General features: G+C 41.4%; 1 protein-coding gene across 7 annotated transcripts in view; it reads right to left on the reverse strand.

The window, feature by feature from the left end:
- Positions 1-13734, reverse strand: part of Miga1 (mitoguardin 1) — a 68851-nt gene that overhangs the window by 14720 nt on the left and 40397 nt on the right. For all 7 annotated transcript variants that reach the window (XM_006989504.4, XM_006989503.3, XM_076575249.1 and 4 more), the window contains 3 exons: positions 2161-2279; positions 1767-1839; positions 399-485 (listed from right to left, as the gene is read on the reverse strand). In XM_006989504.4, coding sequence (XP_006989566.1) covers positions 399-485; positions 1767-1839; positions 2161-2279 — 279 coding nt within the window. The remainder of the gene's footprint in view (positions 1-398; positions 486-1766; positions 1840-2160; positions 2280-13734) is intronic.

The raw sequence follows: 13734 nt of genomic DNA on the forward strand, positions 1-13734 counted from the left end.
GATGTAGAGGCAGGAGAATCAGCACACATTTGAGCCTAGCTTCATCTACAAAGTGAGTTCCAGGCCAACTAGAGAGCACAGAGGCTGTTTCAAATAAAGAGAAATCAGCACTGTTTGGTGGACCTTTCCAATTGCTTACAAAGACCGCCTCCACTATTAAAATTTTAATATATTTTAATCTTAAAACCTTGGTGGACAGGTGGCACATGCCACCACCTGTGTGAGAGAACAGCTGCTGGAGTTGGCTCCTGGTCATGGGGGTTCGGGGCTCAAACTCAAGTGTCTGCTTGGTGACAAGGACGTTGCCCTGCTGAGCTCTCTCCCCAGCCCCTTGTCTGACTAGTTAGTCTCAGCCAGAGAAACCAGCACAAACGGAAGCGCTGAGAGAACAAACACACCTTCCGCGCTTTCACGATTAAAGCCGACAAAATCTTCCGTCCACTCTCAGCAAGGAATATCCTGTTGGCTGCTTCCGAGAGAACGACCTGAAAAATACCAACCCGAGCGACCCCAGTGACACGGGAAGGCCCGAGACAGTTCGCGTACTCACTGGAAACGGAGGAAGTCCAAATTCACAGAGACAAAAAGAACTCAAACCCAGAGATCAAAACAGAGTAAGGGCAGATATATTCGAATCGAAATTCTGTTTTAGACAATTAGGTATCTAGGGTGAGGAGCTGGAAGGATGGCTTAGTGGTTAAGAGCATGCACTGGTCTGGCAGGGGATGAAAGTTTGGTTCCTTGCACCGGTGCTGGGCATCTTACAACCACCTGCAATTCCAGCTCGACACCCGCACTCATGGGTACCTACCTACCTACACACACACATACACACGTGTACACGTAAAAATAATAAAAATAAATCTTGAAGAAATTGTTTTGGTTTGTTTTTTGTTTTTTCAGACAGGATTTCTCTGTGTGGCCTTGAACTCACAGAGATCCGCCTGTCTCTGCCACCACCACTGCCCAGCAAATCTTGAAATTAAAAAAAAAAAATCTAAGGTAGGTTGGGCGGTGGTGGCACACACCTTTAATCCACGTACTCAGGAGGTAGAGCCAGGTGGATCTTGGTAAGTTCGAGGCCAGCCTGGTCTACGGAGTGAGATCCAGGACAGGCACCAAAACTACACAGAGACCCTGTCTCGAAAAACAAAACAAAACAACCAACCAACCAACAAACAAAAAACCCAAAAACTAAGGTAAATTTTGTTTTTCTTTTTTGAGACAGGGTCTCACTATGTAACTCTGGCTGGCCTGAAACTCCCTAGGTAGACCAGGCTGGCCTTGAACTCACAAAGAATGTTGCAATTAAAGGTGTATGCCAGCATTTCTGGCTTTATTATTAACAACCTCATTCCTCTTTAGGAAATCAGTACTTTTAGGATTTAGGAAATCACTGATTCAAATTTTAAAAACCTAAATATACACTGCCTGATAACAACCAAGAGTCATTTTAAGCAGCCATTTCCACACACTCACACAGGTACAGTCTCCCTTTAGATACAGTGTGGCGGCCATTTCCACACACTCACACCGGTACAGTCTCCCATTAGATACAGTGTGGCAGGCCTGGGAAGGTGTGGAGAAGGACAATGGAAATGGAGACAGCAGTATGGAGGGAGAATAAACTTAGCTGACTGCCTATCTGCCATGAGTAGCCAGAATAATGGAAAGGACTGTCCTGTGCACAGGTAGGGATGCTGCAACCTGAAGGTACACAGCTCCTGACAGCTGGGCGGGGCATCACTTAATGCTATGAGAAGTACCTGAAAAGCCTGCCGAATACAGTGAAGTTTGGCAAGAAAATCACTGTCTCCCAGGCACTCCAGCATTTCAGTTCTATATAATAAAGAGCAGAGAGGAACTGTTAGGTTTCATTCCAGATCAAGCCTTCTACAAATCTGGACTTGAACAAGGCTTCACCACAGGACCTTAATAGAAAACACATGTCCTCTGCATACTGACAGGCTGCGTAAAACATTTACTTGGACCAAAAATGTATTTTTCCCATATTCATAAGCACAATTTAATAACTGTCACACAAAAAGAGCAACAGCACCTTAATACATTATTTTATAATTTTATATTATTATATATTACAATAATAATATATTAGGCTCTAAAGTAAGCTATCAGCCATTAGCTAAACTGGAATACTACCTCAGTACTCTGGAGTAAATTTTTCCCTCTTCAACTAGATGCATAGCTTCTTCGTAAAAAGGGCAGCGGCAGAAGGAGTCCAGGCTGTAGCTGTGCCGTACCTCTCTGTGTTCCGTGAGCTAAGAATACAATGAGTTACACTGAAGTAAGAACTACGAAGAAAACCCTAGACTCCATATTACCAAAATATGCTAAATGTGACTAAACCCACAAAATCAGTAACATTTTATGTAACAAAAACCTAAATTCATTTTACTTCAAATTTCAGTTGTTCAAGTTCAAGGTGAGCCTGGACTAACATAGGCAAGCCCCTGTCTCAGCAACGAAAGGCAAACAACAAAAGCTCAGGCGTTGGGCTGGAGAGCTGGTTGCAGGGTAACCACCGTGTGCTCAGGTCCCAGCACCCACAAGGGAGGCTCAGAACTCCTTAATTCCTGCTCCAGGGGCATCGCAATCGGTAGTTCTGACTTCCGTGGACACTTGCACTCACATGCCTGTATCTACTCACAGATACACACACACACACACACACAATTAACAATAGAATCCTTTGCAAAAATTCAGTTGTTAAAAAAGAGTAGAATTGCTGGGTGGAGGTGGCGCACGCCTTTAGTCCCAGCACTCGGGAGGCAGATGCAGGCAGATCCCTGTGAGTTCGAAGCCAGCCTGGGCTCAGGATAAGTTCCAGGACACCTAGGACTGTTACACAGAGAAACCTTGTCTCAGAAAATTAAATAAATAAATAAATAATAAATAAACAAATAAATAAACAAAAGAGTAGAATTAGTTGGGCACAGCGGCACACACCTTTTATGCCAGCACTCAGGAGGCTGACCTTGCTACATAGCGAGCTCCAGGCCAGCCAGAGTTACATGGTGAGACCTTGTCTCAACCCAAATGAGTAGAACTTAACAAGCTTAGTTCATTTCGAATCTAACTACTTAAATCCACAAGGTGTGCAACAAAGTAGTGACTGACGAGGAAGAGGGATTTTATCGTCTAAAGAACACTTCCAACTCCGTGGCAAAGCCTATGAGAACACAGAAACAGATTAACTTGCTGTCGTAGGAATTCTGTCTTAAATGCGGCTTTGGTTAGCTTTCACGTAACTCAAAGACAGCTAATGCTCATTAGACTCTACGAATAGAATCTAACAACTCTAGAAATAAAATTCCAGTCTGACAGTTCAGTAAAAAAAACAACTGCAAATACTATTAGGTGGCCAGCTACACAGAAACCTGGAGTAATTTGATTTTCAATACTAAGTAATCCACTTACTGGGACACTGTATTCTTTTTAATGGTGCTATGGGGAGAGAACCTAGGATCTGTGCACAGTAAGCAAGCGCCCTACCTCCTCAGTTATATCCCTAGCTCTAAGCTTTTAAAAATAGTATTACTGAAATTTATTCCCTATACCAAAATCAACCCCGTTAAAGTGGACAACTTGCTGGGTTCTGGAACACTCCGAGTTATGCAACCAGCAGTACTTTCAAGAACATATTTGTCACTCTACCAAGAGGCCTCTTTTCCATCAGCAGTCTCCCCACTCTCCTTCCTTGTGTCTGGAAATCATTACTTGGAAACCAGTTTCCTCCTGAGAAAATGACATATGAGTGGAATTAGCCAGTATGTGGTCTTTGTGTTTGGCTGCTTTCATTTAGCGTGCTTTCAGTGTTCTACCGTGAGTTCACTCTTTTTTATGGATCAATAAAACTCAAATGCATGGGAGCTGGAGAGATGGCCCCATGGTCAACAGCACTTGCTGTTCTAATAGAGGACCTGGGTTCGGTTCTCAGTTCATACACCAGGCGGCTCATAACCACCTGTGACTCCAGGTCCACTGTTCTCTTCTGGCCTCCATGGGCACCAAGCAGCATGTGGTACACATACATACATACATGCAGGTTACTCATGCACACACATAAAATAAAATATGTAGATAAATCTTTACAAACACAAAACTCTGGTGAATGGACATACCACATTTTGTTTATATTTCCTCAGTGACGGACACTGGGTTTTCCCACTTTTGGGGGATCATTAACAGGCTGCTATGAATATTTGTGTACAAGTTCAAAAACACATATGTTTTCAACTTTCCCGGTATATAAAAATAGAAGGGTCAGAGGGTAAGTCTGTGCTTTACTGTTTGAAGAAACTCAGACTGATCTGCAAAGTGGTCATCCACGCTCCCAGCCACCATCCACGCTCCCAGCCACCATCCACGCTCCCAGCCACCATCCACGTTCCCAGCCACCATCCACGCTCCCAGCCACCATCCGTGTTCCCAGCCACCATCCGTGTTCCCAGCCACCATCCATGTTCCCAGCCACCATCCATGTTCCCAGCCACCATCCATGTTCCCAGCCACCATCTGTGTTCACTCATCTTCCATAACTGCTTTCCTACCTTTATTGTAACAACTAGAGCAGATGAGAACTGATTTGCATTCCAATATGACTGATAATATTAAGCAATTTTTCATCTTATTGGCCATTTGTATATTCTCTTTGGGGACATGTCTATTCAATTTCTATTTAATTTGCCCATTTTTATATTAGGCTACTTACCTATTTAGTATTTAATTGTAAGAGTTCTTTATATAGTAGACATACAATACTTTTTTTATCAGATACATAATCTGTAAACTTTTTTTCTTGTTTTACTATCTTTATATGATTTTGGTGTCTTTGTGGATAGCAGATCTCTGTGAATTCGAGGCCAGCCTGGTCTGCTTAGGGAGTTCCAGGACAGCCAGGGCTATATAGTGAATCTTGCCTCAAAAACCAAAACCAAACCAACCAACCAACCAACCAACCAACCAACCAAACAAACAAAAAAGGCAAATGCAGAGAACCCAGCTGTTGGAAGCTGCCACACAGGTCAAACTGTGACTGTTCTTTCCTGTGGTGGCTGAGCGGTGGTGCAGAGACTACATGGAAAGACTTGGCTCTTCAGCTCCTGAGAGCCAGAGCTGAACAAAGGGGAGCGCCACAGCTCACTGCTCCTCCGAAGAGCCTGCTGTTATCTGAATAAACGCTGTCTGGACTGGCAAAGTCTTCTCAGAGGTCTGGAATTTTTGTCTTCGACAATTTATACCAAAATATTCTCACTGTTTCTCTGGGGGAGCTTTTCCGTCTTCTTCCTCGTGCTTAGGATCAAATCTTGGGCCTTGTACATGGGAGAAGCATCGTATTCAGGAGCTGCAGACATAGCCTCTGGACATCTGCACTAGAAACTCCAGAAGCACCTGCAGGCTGTAGCATCGCATTTCACACGCAGCTGGTGCAGTGTTAAATGCTTTAAAGTAAATGATCTCACTCATTCCTTCCATCAGATCGAAAGTTGGGTAAGACTACTATTGGCAACATACAGGCAAAGGAGCAGAGATTTACATGAACAGGAAATATGCTTTAAGTCCTATAAGCAAATCACTGAATTTAAACCCAGACATAATATTCTAGAACTTAGGCTCTTTTTGCTGTGTGTGCATGTGGAGGCTGAAGATTAATGTCTGGTATATACCTCGATCATTTCCCCCTATTTTTAAGACAAGGTCTTTCACTAAACCTGGAATTGCTGCTTTAGCAAGACTGGCTGGCCAGCAAGTCCCAGGATCCCCCTGTTTCTAGCACCCAAACTCTGGGCTTATAGGTGCTTACACCTGCATTTCTGACACAGGTGCTGGGCTGGAACTCACATGGTCGTTCTTGTGCCTCAGGTACTTAACTGAGCCTCAGACCTTCTGCTCCCAATCACCTCGATGCCGTATCTAAATGTCACAGAAGCTGTCACAGCACCAGCAACATCCAGGCTAATATAAACATGTGGCTTAGGGCCAGAGATGGCGAGTGGGTAAATGTACTTGCATCAGGGCTGATAACCTGAGGTGGAGCCCAGGACCCCTTAGAAGGAGAGAACCAACCTCAAGCCATCCCCTGACACCCTCAGGCTTGCATGTAGTTCAAAGTGAGGTGATGGGGAAGGTGGAATTTAAATCTCTCGGCAGTTTATGGTAGAACAGCCACAAAGGAGCATACGGCTCCCTTCCTACAGAGCTTTAGCTCTCCTCTCACTTCCCAAACACGGCTGCACTCTCCTGGAAACTGGCCAAGATGATTAAAGCGAGAGACAAGGAGCAAAAGAAGAAACAAAATGTCAAATATTACAAAATGCAAATGATTGAAAGAAGATGGAAGGATGATGGTTCTCTGCAACCAGAGGAAAACCCTTTGGACACTGTGCAGCTTTACAAAGATGAAGGCTTCTTTAACTTTTACTGTAACATTATTTAGGACATTCAGTCTGACCACAGAGAAAAACCAGGTCAGTTCTGATCTCAATACTATAGCACTTACTGGCTAGGAAATAGATGTGGTGTTGGAGCTGAGAGGGCTACATCTTGCAGGCACAGGATGTTGACTGACAGTCACACTGAGTGAAGCCTGAGCAAGAGATCTCAGAGTCCACCCCACAGTGAGATTTCCTTCAACAAGGCCACAACTCTTCACAGTGCCCCTCCCTTTGGGGACCATTGGCTTTCCAACCCCACAGCTGTCCTTGGGTACAACAGTCATTATCATCTTAATCAGAGAAGGTGCAATTTAATTGCCCACCACAGACGATCAACAGGATCAGACCTGTTGATGTTCCCTCAAAGAGAGGACTGAATGAAGAGTCATTAGGCCCTCCCGGGATATTCCAGCCGCTCCTCCCTGTACTCCATTCCCATGTCATTCTGCACCAGCTCCATGTGGTTTCAGAGGTGCTAGAGCATTCAAGAAAGAGAGTCATCTGAAGAGGGGCTCTATCTAGAGCTCTATCATAGGGGCAGCTATGGGGAAGTCATCATCCATGCTGAGGTGACATGTCTCAGTGACACAGCTGTATTTTGGGGGGATGGGTCTCTCACAATCCTCACACGTATTTTCTGGAAGCAGGCCCAATAAGCTCTTTGGTTCAATACCTAACAATGGGGGGAAAGTTCTGGAAGCTATAGGAATGGCACATGCCTAGAGTCCCATAATATTAGAACACAGAGACTGAGATGGGATGGCTTTCAGTTTGAGGCCAGCCTAGACTACATAATGGAACCTTGCCTCAATTTTTTTTTTAAATATTGGAATTATAAAATAATGTTAGTCCAATTATGAATATACTACAAAATACCAAATTGTATATGTTCAAGAGTTTATATTATGGTATCCCCATAAAGCCATTGGTTATGATAAGACAGAATTTCATTATCCCAGGCTGACCCCAAACTTTACAAGGATGGCTTTGAACTCCTGGCCCTCCTGCCTCTTCCTTCCAGGTATGCTGTTTTTCGGCCGTCAGAGCAGCTGCACCAGAATCTACTGCTGTTTCAGCCTGAATGCGGCTATGCAGTAATTGGCCACAGTGACTTTTCCATCTCCCCGGATCCGCCTCCCTTCTACTTCCTGTGTGTCTCTCTATCCATCTTCCAGACTCCCTCTGACTCTCTGTGATTACTTTCTGTCAACTAGCTGCTGGCTCTGCCTCCTAACCCAAGACTGACTTTATTTAATTAATGCAACTTCAAACTCAGGGTTCACAGTGTGATTGAATTTCCCCAAAACAGGTATGATCACATTTCTCAAAAAGAATCTTCAGCTGAGAGACAGGCAGAGCGGCGGCCTAGACTCGGTTGTAATAAAGACCAGAAACTAAACTTTTACCCTCTGAGGAGTTAGTGAAAACAAGGGAGATTAAGAGCTTGGAACAGGGATGCCTTTAATCCGAGCACCCAGGGAAGGAGCCATCTCTGTGGGACAGAACCAGAACAGACCCGAACACTCTGTCTGAGGCCAACCCAGGGCCCAGCTGCCGATCCTGTGAAACCCAACAACTTGGAGGTGTTGGTGAGATTACTCTACTGAACAACCTGCTCAGCTGAGATCCATTCGGGAGAGGATTCAGAATCCTACAGTCTGTAGTCTGAGGAAACAAGATCAGCTGAGGAGTTGACGAAAGAGCAAACCGTGACCTGAGAACACAAAAGAAGGCGCCGCCCAGCCACCGAACCAGATCACCACAGGTAAGCCCCCATCTCCGGACTGGCAGGGCAGGTCTCTAGCCCCTAGGCCCTACCCATTGGAGTCCCAGGGACCAGACAGCTAACTTTCCCTGCTCCCCCACCAAATAATAATAATAATAATAATAATAATAATAATAATAATAATAATAAAAAACCTACAAACCTAACAACCACTGGAACCATAAGCACACCCTGCACCAACTAGGAACAACTGCTCCCTGAGACAGAACCCACTAACACTGATTGGACTAAGCTGCTCCCGAAGAAACAGAGTCCAACAGCACCGATTTAACCAAGAACTCCTAGAGGACCAAGACTAACAATTAGAACAAGAGAGGCATCTTCACACACAGACACTGCCTACACCAAGCAGAGAAAGAGATGAGTAGACGCCAGTGCAAACATACAGGCAACAACATAAAGACCTATATGACACCATCAGAACCTAGCGATTCTACACCTGCAAGACCGGAACATACCAAGGCAGAAGAAGCAGAAGAAATCAATCCTAAAAATGACTTTAAGAAGATAATAGAGACCCTTGAAGAGGAAATGAAAAACCCCCTTAAAGAGGAAATAAAAAATTCCCTTAAAGAGATGGAAGAAAAAACAAACAAAAAATTGGAAAAAATCAAAGAAAGCCAAGAAAAAGTAATTAAACAGATGAAGGAAACATTCAAGATTTGAAAACTGAAATTGAGACAATAAAGAAAACACATGCTGAGGGAATGCTGGAAATACAAATCCTGACTAAACGAACAGGAACTACAGAAACAAGCATAACCAACCGAATGCAAGAGATGGAACAGAGAATCTCTGACACTGAAGACACAATAGAGAAAATAGATTCGTTAGTCAAGAAAACACTAAAGAAAAAAAAGTTGCCGGGCGATGGTGGCGCACGCCTTTAATCCCAGCACTCGGGAGGCAGAGCCAGGTGGATCTCTGTGAGTTCGAGGCCAGCCTGGGCTACCAAGTGAGTTCCAGGAAAGGCTCAAAGCTACACAGAGAAACCCTGTCTCAAAAAACAAAAACAAACAAACAAAAAAAAGTCATAACACAAAACATCCAAGAAATTTGGGACACCATGAAAAGACCAAACCTAAGAATAATAAGGATAGAAGAAGGAGAAGAATACCAACTCAAAGGCACAGAAAATATATTCAACAAAATCATAGAAGAAAACTTTCCTAACCTAAAGAAATAAATACCTATGAAGATACAAGAAGCTTACAAAACACCAAATAGGCTGGATCCAAAAAAAAAAAAAAAAAAAAAAAGTCCCCTTGCCACATAATAATCAAAACACTAAACATACAGAACAAAGAAAAAAATTAAGAGCCTCAAAGGAAAAATACCAAGTAACATATAAAGGCAGACCCATCAGAATAACACCAGATTTCTCAATAGAGACTATGAAAGCTAGAAGGTCCTGGACAAATGTTATGCAGACACTAAGAGACCATGGATGCCAACCCAGACTATTATACCCAGCAAAACTCTCAATCACCATAGATGGAGTAAACAAAATATTCCATGATAAAACCAAATTTAAACAATACCTATCCACAAATCCAGCCCCACAGAAAGCACTAGAAGGAAAAATCCAACCTAAAGAAGCTAAATACACCCATGAAAACTCAGGTAATAGATAATCCCAAACCAAAAAGTACCAAAGAAGGAAAACGCAACATGACCACAAAAAATAATAGGAATTAACAATCACTGGTCATTAATATCCATCAATATCAATGGTCTCAACTCACCTATAAAAAGACACAAACTAACAGAATGGATAAGAAAACAGGATCAATCCTTCTGCTGCATACAAGAAATACACCGTAACTTCAAAGATAGACACTACCTCAGAGTAAAGGGCTGGGAAAAGGCTTTATCAATCAAATGGACCTAAGAAGCAAGCTGGTGTAGCTATCCTAATATCTAATAAAATAGACTTCAAACTAAAATCAATCAAAAGAGATCAGGATGGATATTACATATTTATCACAGGAAAAATCCACCAAGATGAAGTCTTGATTCTGAACTTTTATGCCCCAAATACAAAGGTACCCACATTTATAAAAGAAACATCACTAAAGCTTAAATCACACATCAAACCCCACACATTAGTAGTGGGAGATTTTAACACACCACTCTCACCAAAAGACAGATCTACCAGACTGAAACTTAACAAAGAAATAAAGGACCTAACAGATGTTATGACTCAAATGGACTTAATAGATATCTACAGAACATCCCATTTTAACACAAAACAATATACTTTCTTCTCAGCACCTCATGGAACCGTCTCTAAAATTGACCACATGCTTGGTCACAAAGCAAATCTCAACAGATACAAAAACATTGGAATCACCTTCTGTATCTTATCAGACCACTATACCTTAAAGTTAGAATTCAACAACAACAAAATTATAGAAAGCCTACAATCTCATGGAAACTGAATAATGCCCACCTGAAACACCAACGGCTCAAGGAAGAAATAAAGAAAGAAATTAAAGAATTCCTAGAATTCAATGAAAATGAAAGTACAACATACCCAAACTTATGGGACACTATGAAAGCAGTGCTATGAGGAAAATTCATAGCTCTAAATGCACACATAAAGAAGATGGATAAATGTCATACCAATGACTTAATAGCACAACTGAAAGCTCTAGAACAAAAAGAAACAAATTCACCCAGGAGGAATAGATGCCAGGAAATAATCAAATTGAGGGCTGAAATCAATGAAGTAGAAACCAAGAGAACAATACAAAAAAAAAAAAAAATCAATGAAACAAAGAGTTGGTTCTTTGAAAAAAATCAACAAGATAGACAAACCCCTAGCCAAATTAACCAAAAGGCAAAGAGAGAGCACCCAAATTAACAAAATCAGAAATGAAAAGTGAGAAATAACAGACAACGAGGAAATCCAGAGAATCATCAGGTCATACTTTGAAAACCTGTACTTCACAAAATTGGAAAATCTGGAAGAATTTTCTGGATAGATAACGCATATCAAAGTTAAATCAAGACCAGATTAACTATTTAAAAAGACCAATAACCCCTAAAGAAATAGAAACAGTCATCAAAAGTCTTCCAACTAAAAAGTCCAGGACCAGATGGTTTCAGAACAGAATTCTACCTGACTTTCAAAAAGAACTAATTCCAATACTCTTCAAATTGTTCCATACAATAGAAACAGAAGGAACATTACCAAACTCTTTTTACGAGGCTACAATTACCCTGATACCCAAACCACACAAAGATGCAACAAAGAAAGAGAATTACAGACCAATCTCCCTCATGAACATTGATGCAAAAATACTCAACAAAATATTGGCAAACTGAATCCAAGAACACATCAAAAAAAATTATCCACCATGACCAAGTAGGTTTCATCCCAGGGATGCAAGGATGGTTCAGCATATGAAAATCTGTCAATGTAATACACCATATAAACAAACTGAAAGAAAAAACCACATGATCATCTCATTAAATGCTGAAAAAGCCTTTGACAAAATCCAACACCCCTTCATCATAAAGGTCTTAGAGAGATCAGGAATACAAGGAACATTCCTAAACATAATAAAGGCAATTTACAGCAAGCCAACAGCCAACATCAAATTAAATGGAGAGAAACTCAAAGCAATTCCATTAAAATCAGAAACAAGACAAGGCTGTCCACTCTCCCCATATTTATTCAATATAATACTAGTTCTAGCCAGAGCAATAAGACAACAAAAGGAGATCAAAGGGATACAAATTGGAAAGGAAGAAGTCAAACTTTCAGTATTTGCAGATGATATGATAGTATACATCACTGACCCCAAAAATTCTACCAGGGAACTCCTACAGCTGATAAACTCATTCAGTAAAGTGGCAGGATACAAGATCAACTCAAAAAAATAAGTAGCCCTCCTATACACAAATGATAAAAAGATAGGTAGAATTAACATAGTAAAAATGGCAATCTTACCAAAAGTAATCTACAGATTCAATGTAATCCCCATCAAAATCCCCACACAATTCTTCACAGACTTGGAAAGAAAAATACTCAACTTCATATGGAAAAACAAAAGACCCAGGATAGCTCAAAGAATCCTGTATAATAAAGCAACCTCTGGAGGCATCACCATCCCTGACCTCAAGCTCTACTATAGAGCTATAGCAATAAAAACAGCTTGGTACTGGTATAAAAACTGACATACAGACCAATGGAATTGAATTGAAGACCCTGACATTAACCCACACACATATGAACACCTGATTTTTGACAAAGAAGCCAAAACTATACAATGGAAAAAAGAAAGTATCTTCAACAAATGGTGCTGGCATAACTGGATGTCAATATGTAAAAGATTACAAATAAATCCATATCTGTCACCATGCACAAAACTCAAGTCCAAGTGGATCAAAGACCTAAACATAAATCCAGTTATACTAAACATAATAGAAGAGAAAGTAGGAAGTACTCTTGAACGCATTGGCACAGGAGATCACTTTCTAAATATAACACCAGCAGCACAGACACTGAGCACAACAATTAATAAATGGGACCTCTTGAAATTGAGGAGCTTTTGTAGGGCAAAAGACACAGTCAATAAGACAAAAAGACAGCCTACAGAGTGGGAAAAGACCTTCACCAACCCCACATCTGACAGAGGGCTGATCTCCAAAGTATATAAAGAACTCAAGAAACTAGACATTAAAACACTGAACAATCCAATTTAAAAAATGGGCTGAAGAGCTAAACAGAGAATTCTCAAAAGAAGAATCACAAATGGCTGAAAGACAGTTAAAGAAATGCTCAACATCCTTAATCATCAGAGAAATGCAAATCAAAATGACTGAAATACCACCTTACACCTGTCAGAATGGCTATGATCAAAAACACTAATGACAGTCTATGTTGGAGAGGATGCAGAGCAAAGGGAACACTCCTCCACTGCTGGTGGGAATGCAAACTTGTACAACCACTGTGGAAATCAGTATGATGGTTTCTCAGAAAACCTACCTCAAGACCCAGCCATACCACTCTTGGGCATATACCCAAGGAATGCTCAATCATACCACAAAGATACATGCTCAACTATGTTCATAGCAGCACTATTTGTAATAGCCAGAACCTAGAAACAACCTAGATGCCCGTCAACTGAAGAATGAATTAAGAAAATGTGGTACATACACACAATGGAGTACTACTCAGCAGAGAAAAACAATGACAGCATGAAATCTGCAGGCAAAAGGATGAAACTAGAAAAAACCATCCTGAGTGAGGTAACCCAAACCCAGAAGGACAAACATGGTAGGTACTCACTCATAAGTGGATTCTAGATATAAAGCAAAGAACAATCAGACTGCAACCCACAGAACCAGGGAGGCTATATAGCAGGGCGGACCCTAGGATGACTGTGACTTATAGTAAGTTTTGAGTTTACTCAATTACTGGGCAAGCCTCAATGAAACCTTTCACAATTAGGATAAGAATTTATACTATATCAAGCTGATAAT

This window comes from Peromyscus maniculatus, chromosome 6, assembly GCF_049852395.1.
Source record: "Peromyscus maniculatus bairdii isolate BWxNUB_F1_BW_parent chromosome 6, HU_Pman_BW_mat_3.1, whole genome shotgun sequence".
Lineage (NCBI taxonomy): Eukaryota > Metazoa > Chordata > Mammalia > Rodentia > Cricetidae > Peromyscus > Peromyscus maniculatus.